We start from the raw sequence: 25,918 nt of genomic DNA, 5'->3' as shown, positions 1-25,918 counted from the left end.
TCCTATAAATATGTGTGGGAAAGATAAATACATTCCAAATGGTTAACCTTGGCTAGCTCAGAGTTGTGGAGAAGGATAGGATACTGAAATACTAGAAATATTTTCTCAACATACCTCCATATTGTTTTATTTGTTACAATGAACATGGATAGATTTTGTACTTTCAAAAATGAATAAATTTGTTTTCAGAAAGAAAATTTAAAAAAAGGAAATACCACAAAACTTCCCTGTATTCAATAAAGAGTACTTCTCACATCTTGAATTTTTTTCCTCTCAATTCTGTGCCTCATCTACTAAAGCAAATGCTAGCCATTAGGCTGAGTATCAAGAAGTGGTGAGTAAAGCCTGAGCTCATTTCTGGAGAATTTGATGATGTCATACTTCCCAAATACCCACCAAGTACCCTCATATATCACAACTCTCTTGCCATACTTAGGACTTCTTTAACCTCTTTCACTAGGAGGGTACCCTTTATTGAGGGCACATATCATAGGCCAGGTCATTTGTTTACATACTCCCATCTTATTCTGCAATCAACACTTAAAGGGTAGGCATTATTATCCTCACTTCTCAGACGTGGAAACTGAAGTGCAGGGAGGTAGATGAATGACCCAAGGTCACAGAGCTGGTTAGAAGCAGAGCCCAACTTTGTCCCTAGCCCTTTCCAACCTTGTGCCTGATTCACCACCATCTGTGCTACCTCTTTCTTAAGGATAAGCTAAGATGAATTGTTTTGCAACCGGTTCCATAACTGAATTAAACTCTATTCTCAATGGAAGCCTAATTCCAGGCACCTGTGAAAGGCTCCTGCTCTCCAAAAGCTTTTCCCTAACTAGCCTTCTATGGACCCTTATCATCTACCAACCTAACATGCCCTGGGATCCAAGGACGAGGACCCTTAGAAATGGGTAACATGTGACACGGTTATAAATCACAAAGACCATCATGTGAATTAGTTATCAAGGAATACATCTAGCAGCTTCCAAGGAAATGAGACATGGGGCCAGTAAAATTTAATGGGGGTGTGGAGAAGGGATAGTTACAGAGTCAGGAATGTCCTACAGGGGCGCCATTGTGAGATCATGGATAACTAAGGGACACAGAGGAGGAAGATATAGAAAAGAAAGGTGCCACTAAAGGTATTTGTCACCAACCAGGTCAGGCCTGAGCTCATTTACTATGCTAATAAGGCCATGAACAGGTACAAAGCAGAAAAAAACTGGCACATGTGTGGTTTCCCACAGATTGCACTACCCATCCCAGCTGTAAGTTCTGCAAATGCTGCTGTTTGTCACAAGGTAACTGGGATATAAGGCACAGTGGCTCAATGAACAGAAGTCAGTCACTCCATCAAAAAGATGATTCAAATAACATGTTCTCCCAGAAGTCCGCTCAGAGTGTTCTTCTCAGGCACTGAGGGCTAAGAAGCTTCTGGATATTTGGAGGGTTGGTTTACAGTGGATCTTATCTAGTAATGTATTTCTAGAAGCAGTCTGGACAAAAATATTGTCTTCCTTCTTCCTTAAATGGAATGTGCTTTTTCTCCCCACAGAAAAAGCGCACTTTGAAGGGCTCCATTGAACTTTCCCGAATCAAATGTGTCGAGATTGTGAAAAGTGACATTATCATCCCATGCCACTATAAATATCCATTTCAGGTAAGTGCATCAGGGACAATGGTTAAAATGCTCAGTCATTGTACAAGAAGGTGGGACAGAGATGACTCTGTTCAAGGGTTAGAACTTAGACCAAGCCCAGAAGAAATTGCTGTTTTCTTTCAACTGATGATGCATTCATTCATTCAACAAAGATTAACCACAAAATCTTGAAAAAGTTGTCATTCATTTCCCTTTCCCTCATGTCTTCCCCACCTCAAGGAAAGTCCTAAGTACTCTACTCCTGGGGGGAGGAAAAAAGCTATCAAGGGTCCCAAGCCTAATATTCCATAAGGGTGGTTTACTCATGACTTGGGACAACAGATTACAATACTTGGTTATAAATTGCTTGGAGGTCCTGGAGTAAAAAGACTCAGATTTTATAATCTGAGAACTATATGGAGTTGTGCTGTCCAATACAGTAGCCAGTAGCCACATGCAGATGTTTACATTTAAATGTAAATTAATTTAAATTACACAATATTAATCAGCTCCTGAGTCACACTAAGCCACATTCAATGAATAAACTTTTCACACCTTCAATAGCCACACTTGGCTAGTGGCTAATTTATTGGACAGCAGAGATTTTAGAACATTTCCATCACTGCAGAAAGTTCTATTGGACAGAGCTGGTGGAGAGTATATTTAGTCTTTAGGTCATGACATCATCTAAATCTCGTTACCACTCTTGACATTTATGGTTCTGAAAGAGTGGATATCTTCTTGCACATCCTAGGGTACTGTTCATGTTTACCAATCTGAGGAGTTAATATTCCACTTTTTAATGTGGCATAAAAAAGGACTTTTTTCCTACTAGAAATATGACCTCTACAACTTGGAATTTTTAGTACCAAAAGTAAAAGGAATAACACATATTTTTCCCATCATTAAAATTCCAATTACAAATGAGTGCATGGAAAAAAAAAAAAAGCCTGGTGAAATTCAAAGATGTGTAGTACATTAATAGTATTTGCTCAATGTCAATTTCCTGGTTTTAAAAACATACTATGTTATGTAAGATGTTATCATTGGAGAAAAGTGGGTGAAAAGTATACAGGAACTCTGTACTATCTTTGGAAATTCTTGGGTGTCTTATTTCAAATTAAGAAGTTTTAAAAATCTCGATTATATATTTATCATCTAATATCTTACTCTTTCATATGCCAGAATTTTTTTTAATCACTGAAAAATTAATATGAGAAGTAAACGTCCTATCTAGGTAAGTGGAGAACTCTTTTCTCCAGCGATTTGAATTTAGTGATGGCATACTGGTGACATGTATTCGAAGATGAGCTGTGGAGTTTCACCCTGTATCTCCACAGCATCCAAACTCCTGGATAAAAAGGACACTAGTCCTTAAATTACCCAAATGTTTGCCTTTGATGACAACTTGAGACCCCACTCTTGGCCCAGTAAGCCAGGTGGGCCTGCTGTCAGTCATACACCTCTGGCTGCATTGTTCACCTTGAACTGTGTGTGTGTGTTTCCAGGTTGTGCATGACAACTACCTCCTGTATGTGTTTGCTCCAGATCGTGAGAGCCGGCAGCGCTGGGTGCTGGCCCTTAAAGAAGGTAATGAACCTCCTGTGCAATTGAATCCCTGAGATGCCTAGATTCTCTAGAAGGCTTGAGTTCCGTGATAGACTAAAGGGCAGCTGATGGTCAAACATTTCTCCCTTTTGGTGCTGGTGGAGGGTCCCACGTTTTCAACTTGGGTAACAACCAGTATAGTACAGGGTCAGGCAAATCCTCTCTGCCACCTGCTTTTGTAAAGGTCTGAGATAAGGATGTTTTTACATTTTTTTTAATGGTTCTATTTAAAAGGGTTATGTAAATACCTCCATAATATATCAATTGTGCCTGCTAGTGAGCAAAACCTAAAATATTTACTACCTAGTCTTTTAAGAAAAAGTCTGCTGACCCCTCGTATAGTATGAAGAATAAGAGCATGGGCCTTTGAGTTAGATGACCTGGGTTTGAATCCTGGCTCTGCCACTCACTAGCCACGTGTGCTTGGGCAACTTCCTCAACTGCTCTGTGCTTCAGTTTCTCCATCTGTTTTTAACAAGGGGAGGAGGAGGGAATAAAAATAATAGTACCTGCCTCCTGGTATTATGCTAAGTAGAATAAGTCAGACAGAGAAAGACAAATGCTGTATGTTTTCACTTATATGTGGAATCTAAAAAATAAAACAAATGAATATAACAAAACAGAAACAGACTCACATAAACGGAGAACAAACTAGCAGTCTCCAGAGCAGAGAGGGGTGGGAGGAGAGGCAAAAAAAAGAAGGGGATTAAGAGGTACAAACTACCAGTCATAAAATAAATAAGTCACAGGAATGTAATGTACAGCACAGGGAATATAGTCACTATTTTATAATAACTTTGTATGGTATGTAATCTACAAAAACACTGAATCACTATCTTGTGTACCTGAAACTAATATCGTAAGTCAACTATACTTTTTTTTAATAAATTTATTTATTTATTTATTTTTGGCTGCGTTGGGTCTTCGTTGCTACATGCAGGCTTTCTCTAGTTGCAGCGAGCGGGGGCTACTCTTTGTTGTTGTGCAAGGGCTGCTCATTGCAGTAGCTTCTCTTGTTGAGGAGCACGGGCTCTAGGTGCACAGGCTTCAGTAGCTGTGGCACACGGGCTTAGTTGCTCCGCCGCATGTGGGAGCTTCCCGGACCAGGGCTCGAACCCGTGTCCCACGCGTTGGCAGGAGGATTCTTAACCACTGCGCCACCTGGGAAGTCCCAACTATACTTTAATAAATAAATTTTTTCAAAAGCACCTGCCTCCAGAGCTGCTAAGAGTAAGGCCCTTGGGACTATCCAGGTCCATAGTCAGAACCCAACAAATGTCAACTAGCCTTAAAGGTTTTCAGATCATTGTAAGGGTACTTCTTAGGACTCGCCTTCCCGACAGCATAATCAGAACCAGCACAGCGTTTATGAACATGAGCTGTGGAGCCAGGCTGCTAAGGAGAAAATTCCAGCTCTGCCAACTATTAGTGTGTGACCTTGGGCAAATTCCTTGACTTTTCAGTGTCTCCATTTCCTCAGCTATAAATTCTGACTAGAAACAGGCAGTCATAGGGTTATTGTGAGAATTAAAAGTGTTAGGACGTTGATTCACTTTGTTATAAAGCAGAAACTAACACACCATTGTAAAGCAATTATACGCCAATAAAGATGTTAAAAAAAAAAGTGTTAGGACATGACTTGGAATCATACCCAAAGAAAGAACTCAATCCATCCTACTATTATTATTATTTAATATTATTTTATTGTCATTTAGCCTGAAGCCCTGGATTTGCAGGAGAACTGGGTTCAAATATTAATCTAAGTAGCTGTGGGGACTGAGGGTAGGCAAGCCATTTGAAATCTCGGGAGCCACGATGCCTCTATCTGAAAAATGAGACTAAACATACAAGTCTTATCTTCTTCCAAGGTTGTTGTGAGTCCCAAACGGCACGTGCCAGATAAACTGGGAAGGGCTCTCAAGTTTAACAGTCAACGGGCAGAGAACAAACCCTAGAGTACGAAGTAACCAAAAGGGCCCCAACTATGCTCATTGGCCGCTCTACCTCGGTGGAGGGGTTTTACTCACAGGATGTTAAAGCTGAAAGAAGCATTAGAGATCATCTGTCTAGTCCTCTGTTTTTTTTTACTTTTTTTTTTCCTTAGGAGGAAAGCCTCTTTTTTCCTGTACCAAAATCTGACTTTAAAGCCACAAATCTAGAAAGGATAAAAGCAAAGTTGCTATAGTTGAAGGTGGGAGAAATGGAGTGGTGAGAATCCTACCTATTCAGCCTTCCCTAAGTTCCCTAAGGCACTTGTGTGGGGCCCATGGTCCCAGTCTAACAACATCACGGCACAGTGGGAACTGGGGCTCTGATGAGGGTTTTGCCCAACCTGAGGACACACAACTAACTCAAGGCAGAGCCGGATAAGAACCCGGATCTGCTGATGCCTAGATTCAATATGCACTCCTCCGTAGATGTATATGCCCGGAAAAAAGGCCATTTTTCTGACTATTCTAGGCAATACTCATGCAAGCTCACACAGCAGGGTCAATCTCAAGGAATTATAAAGTTGGTGGCCCTTGATAGACCGACCTGGAAATAACTCTTCTGCCGGTGCCAACCCCTTTCAGAAACCAGAAATAACAACAGTTTGGTGCCCAAGTATCATCCTAATTTCTGGATGGACGGGAGATGGAGATGCTGTGCTCAACTGGAGAAGCTTGCTGTGGGCTGTGCCCAGTATGATCCCACCAAGAATGGTAAGTGACTATGAATTCCCTTTCTTCTTCGTACAGTGACTGGCCTCTCTACTAGTAGGAAGGAAAGGCTCTTTGCTTCCCATCACCAGGGGTGTCCAGGATTGAATGCAAAAGTCCACAATTTCAAAATTTTCAGAAGGCAATCATCCGCCTCTACCACCAGTCTGTTGATGTTTTTTTTGTTTGTTTGTTTTTTGTGGTACGCGGGCCTCTCACTGTTGTGGCCTCTCCCGTCACGGAGCACAGGCTCCAGACGCGCAGGCTCAGCGACCATGGCTCACGGGCCCAGCCGCTCCGCGGCATGTGGGATCCTCCTGGACCGGGGCACGAACCCGTGTCCCCTGCATCGGCAGGCGGACTCCCAACCACTGCGCCACCAGGGAAGCCCTGTTGATGTTTTTTCATCTCAAGGCCGATATCTTTTTAACTCCTTGCTACTCAAAGTGTGGTTCTTAGACCAGCGGCATCAACATCACCTGGAAGCTAGTTAGAAATGCAAATACTAGGCCCCCTCCTAGGTTTACTGGATAAGAATTTGTATTTTAACAAGATAAGATCCCCAGGAGATCTGTGTGCACAGTAAAGTTTGAATAGCACCACTATACCTTCAAGTTAGGAAATTTGATTGCCACAGTCTACTCAAATCTGAAGTTGTAGAGACAGCCCTAGAGATACATAGTATTATCTATTACAGTGGCATCATATCACATGTGTTCAATCACACAAGTTGAATTCTATACACTTGCAGGGGGAAGAAAGTAAAACCGAAACAACCGCTCATTTTACAGTGTGGCTTCTCCCCACCTCTACTTACTTGCCCTTGACCTCCACAGTCTCAGAGAAAAGGAGGCCACAGCCTAACTGCACAGCAAAAACAAAAGATATTGGGTTTTGGCCTTTGAGGTCAAAGACCCAGGTCCTAGAGATCGGAGTGCACCTCGATTTTATCTTATGTGATGACTTTGGGACCTGAACCCCCAGTGAAGGGCAACTCCACTCTGATGCACTTTTACGTACATTACACTCTCATTCCTCATAACCATCTGGGGTAGATGGTATGATGTTAAAGAAAGAGGAGGCTTGAGGACTTCAACATGCTCAAGGTCATACAGCGAGGAGGTGCTCTGCAAAGCCATTGTTGACTAGGAATGACGGATCATGTGGACTGTTTGCTTCCATAGCCCTCTCCTCTCAACCTCTCTTACCGTACTTAACTTTTCTCATCAATCAGTTCCTTTTTTGCACTAAAACCTAATACCTCAGATTGACAGCCCAAGGCGGATGTGCTAAATGTAAAACGTGGCTGGGTTTTCTGCGGCTTCCTGAGTTGCAGCGCCTCTTAGTGCCACTTTTTTTTTTTTTTTTTTTGCGGTACGCGGGTCTCTCACTGTTGTGGCCCCTACCGTTGCGGAGCACAGGCTCCGGACGCGCAGGCTCAGCGGCCATGGCTCATGGGCCCAGCCACTCCGCGGCATGTGGGATCTTCCCGGACCGGGGCACGAACCTGCGTCCCCCGCATCGGCAGGCGGACCCTCAACCACTGCACCACCAGGGAAGCCCCCTAGTGCCACTTTTAAAACAACTACTTCTCACCCTCTACCTTGGGAGAGAAAGTTCAAGGTTACCACTCCCTTGGCCCAGAAGAATATCTACCTAGTTTTAGAGGTCAGTGATCCCCTGCATTAGCCCTGTGGACCATCCTCATGAAGGTTAGTATCTCACGAAAAAGAAGTGGAAGGTTTTATATAAGTGGAATCAACCACAAGAACAGGATGGTGTGGGCTTGCCTCAGTGACTGAAAGCTCTTTCCGAGGCCAGAGTGGTCTCCAAATTCCTGCCAGCACCTTGCTGTAGGTCCTTGGATGGGTCACTTTGCCATAAAGGACCCTAATATCCTCATCTCTAAAATGGAAGGGGAAGTTTTAGGGGTCCTAAGATGAAATATTCTCTAAGCCCATTTCCAATTCTGAAATTCTTTGAAACTATGTTTCTGTTTTGCAATTTCCACCATGCATGTAGCGGCTGTTCCTATCCAAGGCAGACAGTATTTCCTCCCCACATGAAGCCAGGGTCTAACCACTGCACCCTGCTGCTGCTCCTGCTTTTGAGTTGCAGTCTACCACCATCTCCTCATCTGAGCCTGTCCTCACTTCCCCTTCTTCTGACTTGGTTTAAATAACGTCATGCACCATAGTTTTGACAGAATCGAGAGCAGCCTTTCGAAGAAGCACACTGCACTGGGCACGTAGCACATGATCATCTACTCTGAGTGAAGGCTTGTAGAATTTCCAGTGTTGGGCACATGCACCAAGCAGGGTCTAAGAGCACAGGGCTTCAGGATGAGAAACACCTGGTGTGAGTCCCAGCCCCCTCACGTCCTTGCTCTGTGACTTCGTATATGTTACTTAACCTTTCTGAGTCTCTGTGCCTGTCTCCTCATCTGTAAAATGGGGATTATGAGAATAAGTAGCTACTTTGTGGGGGTGCTGGGAGACTCAGTGTGGGTGGGGAAAACTCTTAGCACAGCTGCAGGCACTTAGTGAGCTTGCAATAAATGGTAATTGTGTCTCCGAGCCTTTCTCATTTGTGGACAGAAGAATCTGAAGCCGAGATAGTATGTGTGTGTCTGTCTGGGAAGTAGCAGAGGTGGTTGAGTTTTAAACAGACTCTGCTATACCCAACGCACAGCAGCACTTAACGTCTGCAACCAGAACTGGCCCCGATCGCACCACATATGAACTTCACCCAGAGAGGGAGGAAGAAAGGCAAGAGCAAGGCCAGAGGAAGAAGAAAGAGAGACCAGGCACAGAATGCTCAGGGCTGGAACGGGCTCAAGTCCACACAGCTTGTGTGTGGTGGACCTGGGGTTAGGGCACCTGGCTCCTGGCTCCAAGCTGAGTGCCGAATAGGAACCATGTTTCCTATTATGTATGTCTCCTTCTCTGTTAACTGCACACCCAATACCCAATCCTGCCCTTGCTTAAGGAGTTAGCACAAGGGTTGGGCTCCAGTGTCAATGTGTGAATCCCTTCTTACTACATCCCTGACACAGGCTGCCCACCTCCAAGTCAACCCCCTGCAGAGATGAGGCGCTTGCCGCCTGTAGATGCAGCCCACTCCCTGTTTACCTCTAATTGTTAAAGAAGTCCTTGAACTGAGCAGAAGCCTGGGCACTGCCTCCCATATCACACATCCTCCCAGACACACAGACACACAACTCAGGTCCGTTGATTCCAGGCTTGACCTTTTTTAGTGCCTCAAAGGACAAATGCTGAGAGACACAGATGGAGAGATGAAAGGGAAGAGAGAGGGAAAGGGAGAGAAAGAAGAGAAGAGAAAGGAGGAAAGAAGAAAGAGACACAGAGAGAAGGAGCCATGGAGACACAGAGATAAACAGAGCGGGGTGTTGGGGTGTTGTCTGGGGGAGTCAGCAAGAACAAATACTCGGAGTCCTTAAGATAAGTAACTGAAAGTGGATTCCAGCCCTCTCAACGAGCAGCGCGATGACCTCTCACCTCACCCACCCCCTGCTCAAGCCCACAGGGGCATCAGGAAACCAGTGAGTCACTGTCCCCCTGAGTCACCAATTCCAAGTCTTGGTTTAACAGGTGGAGGAGCCTTCGTGGAAGGCTCCATGCCCACTGGGAAGGACACACACTGAGAACCGACGTCAGCCCCTTTGGGCGAGGCTTTTCCTGGGGATACAGGAAGAGGGGCCCAGATATTGGCTTCTGGAAGTCTCTGGTGTCTCCTGGAAAACAAGATTGGGAACGAGCAGGCTGAAAGAGAAAAAACCCAGGCCCCGTGTCTCATCCTCCCCTCCTGCTGTTCTCTTTGGGGCCCCTTTTCTCTGAAAAGCCCCCTGCCGCTCACCTTTAGTTGGGCACATTCGGTTTCATGCTCATTTTCTTTTTCTGTTTTTCTCGTTTCAGCTTCAAAGAAGCCTCTTCCTCCTACTCCTGAAGACAACAGGGTGAGTGAGAGCACGAGGTCCGGGCGCGGTGGGCTGGCGGCGCCACGGGCTACAGCTCTGGTGTTTCCCATCTGCCCAGGTTTCTCAAATGCTAGGCAGATGCAGCAGATTTGTGGTGATGCAGCTGAACTCAACACCATGGGTTTCTCGGGCCTGAATTGTCTCGTGGATGTGTCCAGGTAAAAGCCACCAGATCTTCACCCCACTGCCTTCACTCGGCAAACACTTATTGGTAACAAAGTGTGCAGCCAGGCACCTGACTAGGTTGGGGCATAATAACAGCTCACAGCTATATAAAATGTGTATTTACCCCACCCTTTGACATACAATCATTTTGGAAGCATACATCTGAGAATACCTTTTATTCTTCAAAGCACATCCACACTTTTACCAGCTATTTCGAAACTCACTATCTTCTCTAGCCACTTCAGGGGGTTATAGTTTTATTCGCGTGTGAAAGCTTGGGAAAGCAAGTCCCATGAGAGGTTCTCCCAAAGCCATTCAGTAACTTAGTAGTCAGGCTAGTAGGATGCAGTTTCTGGTGTGGTGGTCTTGAACTCGCGTGGTGGTTCTCAAAGTGTGGTCCAGGGACCAGCAGCATCCGCATCACCTGGGAGCTTGTTAGAAATGCAAATTCTCAGGCCCCACCCCAGACTTACTACATGCAAAATTCTAGGGGAGGAGCCCAGTAATCTGCATTTTAATAAACTTCCAGGTGATCCTGAGGCACACTGGAGTTTGAGACACATCGGTCTAATGTACTGACTTACAAGACTTAGGTGATATCAAGTCAACTCTCGGGAAGCTATTTAGTTAAGAAGACAAAAAAAAAAAAAAAGGAGAAAAATCAACCTAAGCCCTCACTTTATGGTAACATCAGCACCGATATCCACATCTGAGTAATTGCCCTTTATTCTAGAACCTACTGATTCAGCTTCCTCATGCTTCTTCCTGAAGAATGAGCTCCGCTTTTTCCCTCCAGCCAGTATGGTGACATTTCAAAGACTGGCAGCTTCCCCATAAGGGAAGTTCTACGTCGCTCAAAAGCGGGCTGGCTTTCAGATTTGTCGTCAGCCCCCTTCCTCACAACAGGAAAGAAGTGGACTGAAATTGTAGCAGAAAATGAGCTCTCCCCCTTTTTATTTCATTCATCTTCTAAAGAATATTTCACGATCACCCTGGAAAACATGGTTTGGAATCCCCCTGCCCTGGCTTGTCGGGGGTTCCCCCCACAGTCCCACCTAAACCCGCACTTCTGCACCTTAGACTGGTTTGCTCCTGTCTGGTTTGCACTATCAGTGAAGGTGGAAGTCAGAAAACAGGGCCTATCCATCTCCCCTTGGACGCTACCACTTGGCTTCTCAGATTTCTTGGAGGAGAAGCCTCTATACTGCTCTAGCACTCCAACCACAGGGCTTTTGGAATCATAGCTGTAGCTTCAACCATACGTCTAAATCCACAGTAACATTTCTTTTATCTTGGATTACTTGAATTCACTTCTCCCTTCACCTTCATCTTCTGTCTTCTAATGAGTGATGGCATCTTGAGTTGGCATCTGGAGAAGCTATACTTTTATTGATTTTTTCTAAAATAAATTTATTTATTTATTTTTGGCTGCATTGGGTCTTCGTTGCTACGTGCAGGCTTTCTCTAGTTGCGGCGAGCGGGAGCTGCTCTTCGTTGTGGCGCGCAGGCTTCTCATTGCGGTGGCTTCTCTTGTTGCAGAGCACGGACTCTAGGCACGTGGGCTCAGTAGCTGTGGCGCACAGGCTTAGTTGCTCCGTGGCATGTGGGATCTTCCCGGAACAGGGATCGAACCCATGTCCCCTGCATTGGCAGGAGGATTCTTAACCACTATGCCACCAAGGAAGTCCCCATATATGTTTTTATATACAAATATTGGGGCATGACTATACTGGACAACGTAATAAAATAAAATGCACCTGTATTTGAATCCTGTTGGATTTGGCAGCTCAAATGCAACTGATACAGGAATGTAGTATCAGTGACTCAAAACTAGTATTACCATCTGTGATACGATTTTCCAAAATGGCAAACAACTCTTGGTCAAGTTCTGAACTAAATAAATAAAGTGTAATATTCCCTCAATGTAAAGGGTGGTTGTACTCCTAGGAAACCAAGTACTTCATAGGGTTGAAGTAGGATCTAGGCTCAGAGTGTCATTGTACATTATTGCTGTAAGCAGGCTGCTCACCACGTGAAAGTCTAACAGGACATTGAAAAGTTGTACAGGATGTGGGATGCTGCAGAGAGTTTTGCATCCTTGACCCTCTCCCATTCAATGCTAGTAGCACACCTCAACCTTTGTGACCTTTGAAACACTGCCATAGATGTCCAAAATGCCCCCTATGGAAAGGTTCCACATGGTTTGAGAACCCTGCTCTGATCTTTCTCTTGATAATAATTAATCAGTTGGGCCTATAATGAGATGAATACCATACCATATCCTTTCTTTATCTTCAGGTGCCCTTGAACAACTCCTTCCTCCTCTGGCTCTTAGGGTGAAAGCCTCAGGCCCAACATCTCTTATCTGTAGTTCCAAATATATCAACTCACGAGCTCCACAGATAATCTTGACTTCAAATTCCAATCTGGGCTCAGCTGGGATGACACACTGTATCAGTATGACAATTTTTTTTAAATCTCCAGGATGTTTATGCCACCGATTGCTTCAATGTACTCAGAGAACTTATGATTTCCCATCACCAAATCTCATTCTAGCCAGTAATCTCAATCTCTTCCCATGTTTGCTGTCTCACAAAGTCTGCCAACCTGTAGCAGGTGTGCCCACCCTGAACCCTTGTGATTGTTTACAGTCTCCTCTTCACATCTCAATATCTCTTCCTAAGAAACACACTGAAAAGTAGAGACATAGGCAAGGCAGCCCACAAGAGGAACAAGGGGTCCCACATGATATAGTAGAGAAAGCATAAGGCTAATTCAATTGCTAAACTTGGCCACATCCATTTCTCCATCTGGGCCTCAGTTTCCCTATTCTAAACAAAAGAATGGATCAAATGATCTCTCAGAGGCACTCCAGCTCCAATAGTCTATGATTCTATGGATCAGGACAAGCCCACAAATAAAATCAGAAAAGCATATGGACTGAACGATTTAGTGTTGACTTCATCCCCTTTGCGAACAATGTGATGCTTCTAGCAGAGAGGCTGTGAATTGTGACATGGTTCAAGGAAAGAAACAAGCAGACTTTTGTGAAAAGCACAGCCACTGGGAATTCACTGGGGTCAGAATTTACCACATAGAATGGGAGAGAGAATGAACTCCAGGTATTGAATGTCTTTGTGTCCTATTCAGCACCATAAGCCTAACTCATAAAGAAAGCCAACTAGGCAGGCAAATGGCCACAGCAAATACCCACAATGGTCTGTAGGAACCGGTGTCTGTCTGGCCTGGCATAGGTCCAAGAGCAAGCTACAGCTTGGGAACTTGCTGACCTCGTTCCACAGTTTACCTCCTTTCTGCATCTTTGCTTGATTTTTTTGTGTCCCTCCTCCAGCAGTTACTTCGAGAACCTGAAGAAACCTTGGTCATTGCCTTGTATGACTACCAAACGAATGACCCACAGGAGCTCACGCTACAACGCAACGAGGAGTACTACCTGCTGGACAGTTCCGAGATTCACTGGTGGAGAGTTCAGGACAGCAATGGGTAAGGTACCTTCGTGCTTGCTGTCCCAGTTTTTGAGGTGAGGTGGGAACAAAGAAAATACTGGAACGATTGTCCCACCTCTCTCAGCAGGACCACGGCACTGAGTTAGGAGAGGAGAGCAGAGGCAGAAGAAGGAAGGAAGAAATAGTTGAAGAGGGTCTTTCCCCTTCTCAGAAGTGGCTGGGAGGCAGTCATTTGCTATACTGGCTCCCTGCACCCCATCAAGCACTCCCAGCCTCCAAACTCATCTAAAAATCTCCTGGGTTCTTCCACTGACATCCACAGTTTGGGAGAAGGGCAACTTGTTCCACAAAGCACCATTGTTCTTGAGTGTTTAAGGAAGGTTGAAGGTACATCCCATTATGAGGGTCTTATTTTTGGTGGAAAGAAAAGGTGCGTACAGATGGTGCAGATTGGTGGTTACATTAAGAAGCATCAGGAAAAAAATACTAAAGATTTAATTAAACCAACAGCCTTTGAACTAGCCATCCAAACGGTTCGTGGAGAAAATAAAGTTGTGCAAATACAGTTTGCCCACTATAGGACTTCCGAATGAAAAAGATCGTATGACCCCTCCTCTGATCTGAAATATAGGAAAATTACTGTTATTGACTTTCAGAATGCTCTGGGATGTATATGACTTAGATACTAGTGCTTAGTTTAAAGTTATCAGATTCACACTGCTTTATAAGGCTTTATTTTTTTCCTTTAAATATCAGAGGTATTTACCTATGCCCTGGAATAGTCTCCAGAATCATCTCCAGAAGATGATTTCAGTAATTGCCTAAATCCAACATAAAAGTGTGCCATAATTTAGCAAATTCCCTTCTTGGATGCTTAGGTTGTTTCTAATATTTTGCAAATATTAACAATACTGCAATTAACATTTTTCTATATTAATATTAAGGGTTTAAACATTTTCAAAGTGTGAGGTTATTATTAGTTTCAAAATATTTTAAAAAGAGAAAGAAAACACTCCATCATTGCAACATCTGGATAGCCTATGTCAATGCTTTATAAAAAAAAAAAACTAACAGTAGCAAGAAGTATACATAAAAATAAGCCACCCTCCATTTGCCCGCACATCAGTCCTAAAAGTATTCATTATTAAGTTACTTGTTCATCCTAAGCAACAAAGTTATACGTATACAAATGCATCCTTTTTTCATTCGCACTACGGTGGTCCATTCTGGTCTTCACCTTGCTTTTAACCTCTAATGATATATCTTAGAGATACTTTCATATCAGCACATACAAATCTACCTTATTCTTTAAATAATTGCATAGTTTTAGAATGTATCCTTGCATTATAAATATTTAGACAATATTTTATAGTGGGACATTTAGTTTCCAGTTTGCTCAGTGAAGATCTTGTATTGCTCGTGTTCGTGTATCTTGGTAATCTTTTGAAATTTATATATTTTTGAAAAATATTTTTCTGAAAAAATATTTTTTTCTTTGGGAAAAAAATATATATCTCACATTTCTAACTATGGAACTGGTGAGTCAGACTATGCGAAGTCTTAATTTTGAAAGATAAATCCCTCAAAACTTTTGCCAAATTCCCACCAACAGGGTATTCGAGTGCCAACACTGGGTATCATTAAACTTAACCAAAAAAAAAAGGACCAATCGTTGAGTAAAAACAAAGAGGTACACAAATATCTTTAGGGTTAAGGCTTTACTTTTCATATATATCAAAACTTACATTTTCAAGGCACCATCTCTTTAAGTAGCCGTATCAACTCCACTGCAGGGGAAGTGAGGGAGAGGTATAAAACAAGATTAGATCAAGAACTGTGATCTTGGAGGCAGTGTCTCTTGCTAGCTGAGAACAGACGCCAAAGCCCCTCATCTGGAACCTCTCTCTCTAGTTGACTGGGGGAAACAAACAAGACCAGTCACCTTACCTTCTCTTTGCCTGTTATGGGGAGGCCCATAGCAGAAACAGGTCCAAGACTGCCTGGCTCTACAAACACCAGGGGAACTTACTCACAAACTCATCCCTTCAATCAACTGACATTTCTTTTTTTTTTTTTTTGCGGTATGCGGGCCTCTCACTGCTGTGGCCTCTCCCATTGTGGAGCACAGGCTCCGGACGCGCAGGCCCAGCGACCTTGGCTCACGGGCCCAGCCGCTCCGCGGCCTGTGGGATCTTCCCGGACCGGGGCACGAACCCGCATCCCCTGCATCGGCAGGCGGACTCTCAACCACTGTGCCACCAGGGAAGCCCCAACTGACATTTCTTTAGCACAACTAATGTGCCAGGAAATTTCTTCTCCTAGGTCTCACTTCCCCAAATGACAGTTTACCCTTTGTTCATTGGCCTGTGGAAAGGCTCAACTCTGCACTTCAAAGGCCATCGAAGAGGACACCCCAGCGGCCAGTCGGGCATATGGGAATTTCCCCAGGTTGCTTTGTAATAGCCTGGTGAAGCAGGAAGTACACAAGATGGGGAAAAAGGAGACTTGGACTTGAGTATCAGCTGCTTTTGTTGTACAGGACTTTGGAAAAGTCACTGAACTTCTGTGAATCCATTTCCTTATCTGTAAAATGCAGATGATAATATCAGCTTTCCATCTCAGAGTGTTGAGAAAATCAGTGAGATGAAGAAAGTGAAAGGGCTTTGTAAATTCTAGACCAACAAACCGGTGAAGAGAATTATCATCATTTTGTAGATAACCCAGCTTTGGCTGACATATTAAAACACAGTCATTCTACATGAAAGTGAAAACAGTATTTGACCTACTAATATAATTGTAAACACTTGATGTGGCAAAAACAGACGTAATTAAAAGGATTGCCAAAAGAAAGACATAAAAGAAATAGCAAACTTGAGAATAAGCTGACTCCCATCAGCTGGCACTGACTGCCTTGAGCACTGGGTTAAGAATGATTCTGAGGCTGGGTGTTCAGTTCTCCAAAGAAAGCATGCCATAATTGACTAGCAAGGTCAGGTCAGCCATGGGTACAAGATATGAGATATCCCGTATTTGACATCACCATTCTTGATTTCTTCACTCCTCAGAACAATTATGTGAAATAGATTACACATTCCCCATTAAACATAAATCACTAGGGACTTCCCTGGCGGTTCAGTGGTTAAGACTTCGCCTTCCAATGCAGGGGGTGCGGCTTCGATCCCTGGTCAGGGAGCTAAGATCCCACGTGCCTAGTGGCCGAAAAACCAAAACATAAAACAGAAGCAATATTGTAACAAATTCAATAAAGACTTTAAAAATGGTCCACATCAAAAAAAATCTTAAAAAACAAAACAAAACGAAAAAACATAAGTCACTAGATTACAAAATGGCCTTGTACAAAAATTAAAACAGGTGATAGAGTAAACAGCAAGAAGTTATGAGACATCTTTTTATAGATTGCAGGGTCTGGAGGGATTTTACATGTGATGTAGTTTAGGTCCTTCATTTTACAGGTACAGAGTCAGAGGCCTAGAGAGTGAAGGAGACACTGGTCTCACCTTGCAGTATTAAATGCGATAGTGTTTTGAAAAGTACAAAGCTACACACAGGTGTAAGGTATTTTGGTGTTCTTATTAGTCTCTTAATCCATATGTCTTTGTTTATACACAATTTATTCCTGTTCAAAAGAAACCCCCAACCCCAAATCCAGCATAATTTTATCCTTTTTTCTCATGTTTTACCATTTATGTTGGAAGGAGTTCATTTAACAAAAAATATTAGGGAGGTCTTGAATTAAAAGCTCACAAGTTCGACTGGCAGTATCTTTTGGGACCTGTGGTTGGAAAGTAATTCTTTATGTTTTATTTATTTTGGTTTCCCGACTGTAAAACAACACTAGCACTAAAGCGGAAAAAATACTGATTATTACACACACAAACACAAATGTTTCCTAATAAAAAATAGAGACTGAACGTTAATCTTTTTCTAGAGGAAATTTCCAGAGGAAATTTCACAATGAAGAGATTAGCAAGCAGAGCTATTAAAGTAACCACTTCTTATTTATTATGATTCATATTTTAGTGGTAAAATCTACATAGCCTTTAACAGATAGCAGGTTGTTATTTTTAGCAATTCTTTTATTTGAAAATTTTAAAATGTCTTATCCCGAATGCTAATAACATGAGACTTCATCTTTAAATGACTTTTGGTTGATTAAACCTATGAAATGGAGATGTGAAATTAGTTCTACATTAATCTAAACACTAATTTCCCTTTTAACAGGCATGAAGGATACGTACCAAGCAGTTATCTGGTGGAAAAGTCTCCAAATAACCTGGAAACCTACGAGTAAGATATTTTATTTGTTTTCCAAAAATATGGTGCTAAGGAGTCCTCTTACATTAGGAGTGAATTATTGGTTGATTATTAAAATACCAGGCATTTTCTCTTCTTGACCTGCTTTCTTCTCCCCCCATACTCTGATCCCTAAGTAAACAGTTGAGGGTCACTTCACTTTATTTATTTTCTTTTTTATTAGAAAGGTATTTTTATTTATTTATTTATTTAATTTATTTGTTTTGGCTGCGTTGGGTCTTCATTGCTGCACATAGGCTTTCTGTAGTTGTGGTGAGCGGGGGGCTACTCTTCGTTGCAGTGCGCGGGCTTCACACTGCGGTGGCTTCTCTTGCTGTGGAGCATGGGCTCTAGGCATGCGGGCTTCAGTAGTTGTGGTGGGCAGGCTCAGTAGTTGTGGCTCGCAGGCTCTAGAGCACAGGCTCAGTAGTTGTTGCGCATGGGCTTAGTTGCTCCGCGGCATGTGGGATCTACCCCTGCCAGGGATCGAACCTGTGTCCTCTACATTGGCAGGAGGATTCTTAACCACTGCGCCACCTGGGAAGCCCAAGTGTCACTTTATTTTATTTATTTATTTTTGGCTGCATCGGGTCTTAGTTGCGGCATGCAGGATCTTACGTTGCAGTGTGCAGGCTTCTCTCTAGTTGTGGCGTGCAGGTGTTTTTTCTCTCTCTAGTTGTGGCGCACAGGCTCCAGGGCACATGGGCTCTGTAGTTGTGGTGCACGGGTTCCAGAGTGCTTGGGCTCTGTAGTTTGTGGCCCGCAGGCTCTCTAGTTGAGGCGCATGAGCCCAGTAGTTGTGGTGCATGGGCTTAGTTGCCCCTGCAGCATGTGGGATCTTAGTTCCCTGACCAGGGATTGAACCCGCATCCCCTGCATTGTAAGGTGGATTCTTTACCACTGGACCACCAGGGAAATCCCGAGGGTCACTTTAAATAGAAGGGGGAGGGTATGTGTTCTCATCTCCCCTTTAATCTAAGGGATGATTTTCAGATGCCTGCACATAACTGTGGTCAAAGGAAAAGGTTCTTCTGGGAATCCCAGGAATATTTATCTTACTTGAGAAGGAAAAAACACTATGAACACTGGATCAAATACAAACTGACTTAAAACATGGTTTAATGCAATACTTCCAATACCAAGATAGCAGACAAAAATATAGGTATTAAATATCTGCTTAGCTTGTGTTGTTTATTTCAAGATGGCACTTAAAAGAAGAGTTCACATGGATATAATTTTTATTTTTATTTTTATTTTTCTGCAGTACGTGGGCCTCTCACTGTTGCGGCCTCTCCCGCTGCGGAGCACAGGCTCCGGATGCGCAGGCCCAGCGGCCATGGCTCACGGGCCCAGCCGCTCCGTGGCATGTGGGATCTTCCCGGACCGGGGCACGAACCCGTGTCCCCTGCATCAGCAGGCAGACTCCCAACCACTGCGCCACCAGGGAAGCCCAGTTTTTGGGTTTTTTTTTAATTTATTTTTGGCTGTGCTGGGTCTTCGTTGCTGTTCAGGCTTTCTCTAGTTGCGGCGAGCGGGGGCCACTCCTCGTTGCAGTGCGCAGTCTTCTCACTGCAGTGGCTTTTCCTATTGTGGAGCACAGGCTCTAGGCGCACGGGCTTCAGTAGTTGTGTCTCACGGGCTCTAGACTGCAGGCTCAGTAGTTGTGGCGCATGGGCTTAGTTGCTCCGCGGCATGTGGGATCTTCCCGGCCCAGGGCTTGCATCTGTGTCCCCTGCATTGGCAGGTGGATTCTTAATCACGGTGCCACCAGGAAAGCCCCACATGGATATAATTTTAATGGAATTACTTAATGTTTAATAAAATTCAAGTGTAGAGTACTGTGTACTCACCATGTACATGTATTTCCTAGCTCAGCTGCTGGAAGGCCCAGAAACAATAATACTATAGTAGCAATGTGTACACTCAGATCTTGGTTTTTAAATAACACTTCCCACTAAAAAGAACTAGGACTTCTTCTTGGAGAAATGGCTTGGGGATTCAGAGTCGGGGCAGGGAAAGAACAACGATGAAACTGGAACATTTTGATGCATCAAAAAGTAAAGAAGTACCCCCCAATATTTTTTTGTTAAATAATGTGAACATATTGAATGATCACAGAAGTCAGCTTAAAAATGCTCCTTCTGACTAAATCTGGGATAATTTGAGTATCAAAATAAATAAGGACAGTAAGGGACTACAATCCACTGAGTAAAATAAAAAAATCAATAATAAATAAATAGCTTGATAGATAAGTAAGTAAATAAATAAATGGGCAAGAAGAGAGAAAAGCTCTTTCTTGCAGCAAAATGCCAACTAATGAATGTAGAAGGAATGATAAAGTTTAAAAATCACCATTTTATAACTCAAAGTACCAACTGATTCAGGCAAAAATCATCAATGAGTGTCACAAATAGGTGGTGAAAGGTTTGATATTTACATAGTTTCAAAGTATCTTCTCACAAATCACTTACTAATAACAAAGAGGAAATATCTGGTAGATCCCATCTTAACTAAATGATCCACGTTCACATCAATAATGGGGCAAGCAGACACCGTGCATCTCCTGATGTGATACACTGAGAAGGACACAACATCACTTCTGTGATAGTCCTGCCCAAACATGCATAACCTGAATTATTCATGAGGAAATAATAGACAAAACCAAACTGAGGATAGTCTACAGAATAATTGCCCTGTGCTCTACAAAAATGTTAAGATCATGAAAGACATGAAAGGCTGAGAAATTGGTCCACGTTAAAAAACTGAAGAGATGGGGTAACTAAATGCACCAGTAATCCTGGATCAATCTTGAACCATAAAAAAGCAAACCAAAAAAGTTACAAAATATATTACTGAGACAACTGATGAAATTTGAATAAGGTCTAAAATTAGGTAATAGTATTGTATGAATGTTAAATTTCATGATTTTGGTAAGTGTACTATTGTTATACAAGTGTATATTCTACTTATTAGAAATACATACTGAAGTACTTAGGGGTAAAATTCTATTCTCAAATGGCTCAAAAAATCTATTTATCTATATCTATCTATCTGGACAGAATGGTAAAGCAAATGTGTAAATTATCAACAATTGGTTCATCTGTATGTGGGAGTTCTTTTACAGTATTTTACAACTTTTCTGTAAGTTCAAAATCATTTAAGGATAAAATTTTAAGTACTTATCAAGCTTAAGATACCAGGGTTGAAGAATGATAGCTAATGAAACCTTCTATTAACTCATTTGTGTTCTTATTAGTTCAAATGTGGTCAAGTTATTTGTTGCTGAAATTCTAATAGATTCTAGAGTGAAGAACTATCATTTTCTGAAGAGTCTCTCAACCTGAGATTCATTTTGATCAAGTAGGTAAGAGAAGCCCCTCCCTCAGCTAACAGAAGTCATCACTTCCAAGAATACTCAAACTGTAATGAAATATATGAGATATGCTTAAAAAATAAAATTCTTTTATTATTTTACAGTCAACACCTTTAGAAAAAATTAGGTATTTATTTCAAATGATCACTAGGATGGGAAGTTTTCTTTTTGTTTTGGTTTTTTACTTTTAATCAGAATTTCTTCATTTATGATAGAAGGGGCACATTCAAACTTCCAACAAAGTATAAGGCCATAGGGAATGATGGAGCTTGGGGGCAAAAAAAAGGTATATTCCCCCTCTTGAAGATATTTTAATTCACTTTTAAAATGAAACACTACAGCATACAAACAAAACAGTCTGTGAACTCTACTTATTCTGCACTCTGTCAGTTTGCATTTCAGATATGGAATCGTAGCTAGAGAATTAAATAACTCATAAACAAGCATCCAGATAGTTAGTTATTATATCTGGATATACCAAAAAAAAAAAAAAACCGGCCCAATATGATTACTCTTTTCCTAGAACTTAACATTGTCTAGATATCTGCATAAGAACTCAAAATTGTACCCCGGGAACATGATCATGGGTTGGTAAGTTGATTGGCTTCAGGTCTCCTGCCGTGGTTTGGGGACATGACTTTGGGCAAGTTTCTTCACCAGGTTGGATCTCAGATCCCTTTGCCTTTAAACTGAAGGGTCGGGTAAGATGAAGGAAAGCAAATCGTGGCACTCTTGCTGACATTTCCTCCCTGTGCCTGAACTCAGGGCAGACATCACTCTTAGATAGTGACATTCTTACTCCCTGAGCTCAGACTGGCCTCTATCTTTGCAACACACAGCTCCAGGAAGCCAGTACTGACAGATCAGAGCTGACACATAAGATGAAGCATGTTTGCCAGGCTTCAACTAAATAAGTTCTAAGAGCCCACTGAGTTGGAAAGTACCATCCAGTTGCATGTGTTCAAAAGCTCAGATGAAGTGAAGTAAGTCAGACAGAGAAAGAAATATCGTATGATATCACTCTTATGGGGAATCTAAAAACATGGCACAAATGAACTTATTTAAAGGACAGAAATTGAGTCACAGATGTAGGAAACTTATGGTTACCAAGGGGGAAAGTGTGGTATAAATTGGGAGATTGGGATTCACATATACACACTACTATATATAAAAGATAACTAATAAGAACCTACTGTATAGCACAGGGAACTCTATTTGGTGCTCTACAATGACCTATATGGGAATGGAGTCTAGAAGAGAGTAGATATATGTATATGTATGACTGACTCACTTTGCTGTACAGCAGAAACTAACACAACATTGTAAATCCAATTAATTTAGAACAATTTTTTTTAAAAAAGCTCAGATGAATCCACTAATTCCCTTATTCGTGGCTACTCTCAAATAACCAAACAAGTTTGGTAAGTGGTGTTGCTTCCCCACCCAGAACTTCTCTCCCCCTGGGCTTATTAATTTCCACAACTGATTGTTAACTGATGATCATTCTATCTCCTCTAACCTAATAAGTGGACAGGGAGGCCAGGATATGGTTCAAGTGTTAACAACACTGAAAAACTTCAACCCTAAAAAATCACTCACATTCTTTTTTACCACTTTTTAGTTGTTTTTTCACCAGACAACAAAATTATAAAAATAATGCTCCTGTTTGGACATGCTCCAGTTTGAAGAGCTCTACTTTAGAAGATACAGGGAGTAGGGGTAGTAAAAGAATATAAATTATTTCACTCCATTTCATTTCTCTTTCAAACTTATATGTTACACATTTAATTTCTGTATTAAAAGATAGATAAGGAAAGAAGGACCCATGTGAGAACATGCACATGATAAATAGTGCAAAAATTACGTTCCTTAGGAGTTTGCAGATCGCAAGAAGTGTATCTGACAGGTGTAACCCCTGAAAGATGTGGAGTTGGGGGCTACAGCATAGCAAACTAGGATTTTCTGGGGGGAGAGAGGGAGCCTGGTTATGTTTTTCCTTAAGTCCCTGGTATATGATAGTTACAGGCTCTTTATGGTGGTGATAAGAGCATGGACTCTGAAGCCAGACTGGCTGGGTTCACTTCTGGCTACACCTTACTAGCTCATTATTGACCTTGGGCAAGTCCCATAACCTGCTGATAACACTTTCTGACACATGATAGGTGAGCTACACATAAGCTAAATATTCTTTGCAGTCTTAAAGTTCTCACCAGAGTATGGCTGGAGCTTTCCCCGCAGCAAACTTTGATAGAGTCCACTGACCAGAGATACGATGTCAGCCTAGCTACAGCTAATGCAAAAGAGACTAATCAGGGCATACTCAGGAAGCCAAAGTTCATATCGAGGCTGTCTTAATGGAAACTTTATGAAAAGTCAGTTAGCATCTTTGTATAACTTGGATAATTCTAGTTTAGCGTCATCAGTCATTAAAATTCCAAGAATGATACTACACTGCATTTATGTTACATGTCATCTGTTGTTGCTTGCTTGAGTACGATATGCCACACATACAGATTAATGGCCAGCCAGGCAAGGAGCTGGACTGCTAGTTTCAAATGCTCAGATGTATGAAGAAGAGCTTTCAGCACTACATATGTTAATGAAATCAAACTATAAAAATTACATTGAACCCATAGTGTACTTAGATTTGCTTTTCCCCATTATCCAAATCATTCCTTCACACTGCATTGGTTCCTAAAGGTGTCTGACATGAATTATTTCAGGTTAAGATCTATTCTTTGGTAGTAAAAATCAAGAAGTATCTTTACTTTCTTTTTTTATTTATACATTTAATCTATTATTCAAATTGCTTACAGAAAATTTGATTTTAAAACTTCTCCAGAGAAGAAATGAGACACTTATCCTGAGAAAATTAGCCAGAAATCTTAAGAAATTAAAACAGCTGTATGATAAAATCAGAAACACAAAATTAAACAATATCGTGTCATCACATGAACCCCGTGACACATTTTCCTTTTAAACCAACTTTGAAGCTCAATCTCAGCTTAGTTCACTTTGTAAAAGTAGAAAATATGTGAATGTTTACCTTACTTTTAGCAGATTACATCCATTAAATTTTTTTTTTTTTTTTTTTTTTTTTGCGGTACGCGGGCCTCTCACTGTTATGTCCTCTCCCGTTGCGGAGCACAGGGTCCGGACGCGCAGGCTCAGCGGCCATGGCTCACGGCCCTAGCCGCTCCGCGGCATGTGGGATCCTCCCGGACCGGGGCACGAACCCGTGTCCCCTGCATCGGCAGGCGGACTCTCAAGCACTGCACCACCAGGGAAGCCCCATTAAAATTTTTTAGTTTTTTCAGCAAATAAATTTAGCATTCCTTTGACAAGGAATAACAGGGGGATGCATAAGGTTTTTCTACATTTGCATTTTTTACAAAGATAAACTAGCCTTATGAGACACTGTCAATGTCATTTGTGCAAGAGCTTTTGTGCAGCTGGGGAAAAAATGTAATTATTTTGCAGAAGATCTTGAAAACCAGTCTTACAGAGGAAAATACTACAATTGTTTTAAAAGGATATTTGCTACACTTTCAAATTTATATTAAATTTTTATAGCTGCCCTAGCGTCATCCTGCTAATAACCACCCACTGACTTACAAAATAGAGCAGAAGATAAATGTTTTCTAAAATTTTAATGTGGAAAATTTCCAACATGCACAAAAGTAGAGAGAAAAATATAATGAACCTCCATGTACCCCAAACCCAGCTTCAACAATTATCAACATTTCACCATTCTGATTCATTTGTTCCAATTAAATATTTTATTACCTGGAAATGGTTCATGCTTTTGCTTTTGAGTTTGAAAGCATTGGTAGAAACAAAAAGAACAAAAAACTTTCTGGCATTCATTTTCTTTCGTAAGTAAATAATGACGTTTTTCAAAATGTCATTGATCTATGACTTTTCCTGCTTTCAGGTGGTACAATAAGAGTATCAGCCGAGACAAAGCCGAGAAACTTCTTTTGGACACAGTAAGTCTCCTTAAACTGTCTTTTAACTTCAAATAAACTGAATTGTGTTACTTTTTTTCAGCCATGCTGTGGTTTGTGCTAATGCAGTGAGTTGACATATTGGATTAACAGTGGTGTCCATGTCTGGTAAAAGTATTCTGGGGGTTCACAGGGTTAGCATACATCAGTATAAGAAACCTGGAGAGGATCAAAGGCCTTGGTGTTCACGTGTGACCATGACCACAGCTTCCGTGGGTGGTCTTTCGGGCCGTGATGGCTGGCCCTGGGGAGCTGTGCTGCTGGTCTTCCTTGCCTGCGTCTCTGGCTGGGTCAGGAGTGCCTGTGCCTCAGATTCCACCTGGTTGGGCTGTGTGTGGATATAGAGGAAATACACCGCTTGTTTTAACTCATTTTTCACGCAACCGTTCTTCTTGAGAGCCATACGGTGTCGGGAGCGGGACTGAGCTTACACAAGGGTGTCAGGATTAAGGGAGAGAAGGCATGGTGTGGTGAGGAAAGTACTGGGTCCTGGCCACTGCTCTGGCTCCAACTCAGTGTGTGACTTCGGAAACATCTCTTCTTCCTTCTGGGCCTCGGTTTCTCAATGAGTACAAGAGGAGTACTGGACTGAATCAGGGATGACAATTACCCAGACTCATACTGCCACTCTCTGCTCCTGGCCCTGTGGCCG

At 42.2% G+C, this 25,918-nt stretch overlaps 1 protein-coding gene across 1 annotated transcript in view; it reads left to right on the top strand.

Moving 5' to 3' along the window:
* The window catches only part of ITK (IL2 inducible T cell kinase), a 64,091-nt gene that overhangs the window by 17,933 nt on the left and 20,240 nt on the right, over positions 1-25,918 (top strand). Inside the window, exons 2-8 of the mRNA XM_060006833.2 lie at positions 1,553-1,657; positions 3,145-3,226; positions 5,818-5,946; positions 9,879-9,919; positions 13,458-13,609; positions 17,815-17,880; positions 25,194-25,248. Coding sequence (XP_059862816.1) covers positions 1,553-1,657; positions 3,145-3,226; positions 5,818-5,946; positions 9,879-9,919; positions 13,458-13,609; positions 17,815-17,880; positions 25,194-25,248 — 630 coding nt within the window. The remainder of the gene's footprint in view (positions 1-1,552; positions 1,658-3,144; positions 3,227-5,817; positions 5,947-9,878; positions 9,920-13,457; positions 13,610-17,814; positions 17,881-25,193; positions 25,249-25,918) is intronic.

The sequence above is a fragment of the Delphinus delphis genome, chromosome 3 (assembly GCF_949987515.2).
Source record: "Delphinus delphis chromosome 3, mDelDel1.2, whole genome shotgun sequence".
In the NCBI taxonomy this organism is placed as follows: domain Eukaryota; kingdom Metazoa; phylum Chordata; class Mammalia; order Artiodactyla; family Delphinidae; genus Delphinus; species Delphinus delphis.
This window is presented reverse-complemented; position numbering and strand designations above follow the sequence as displayed.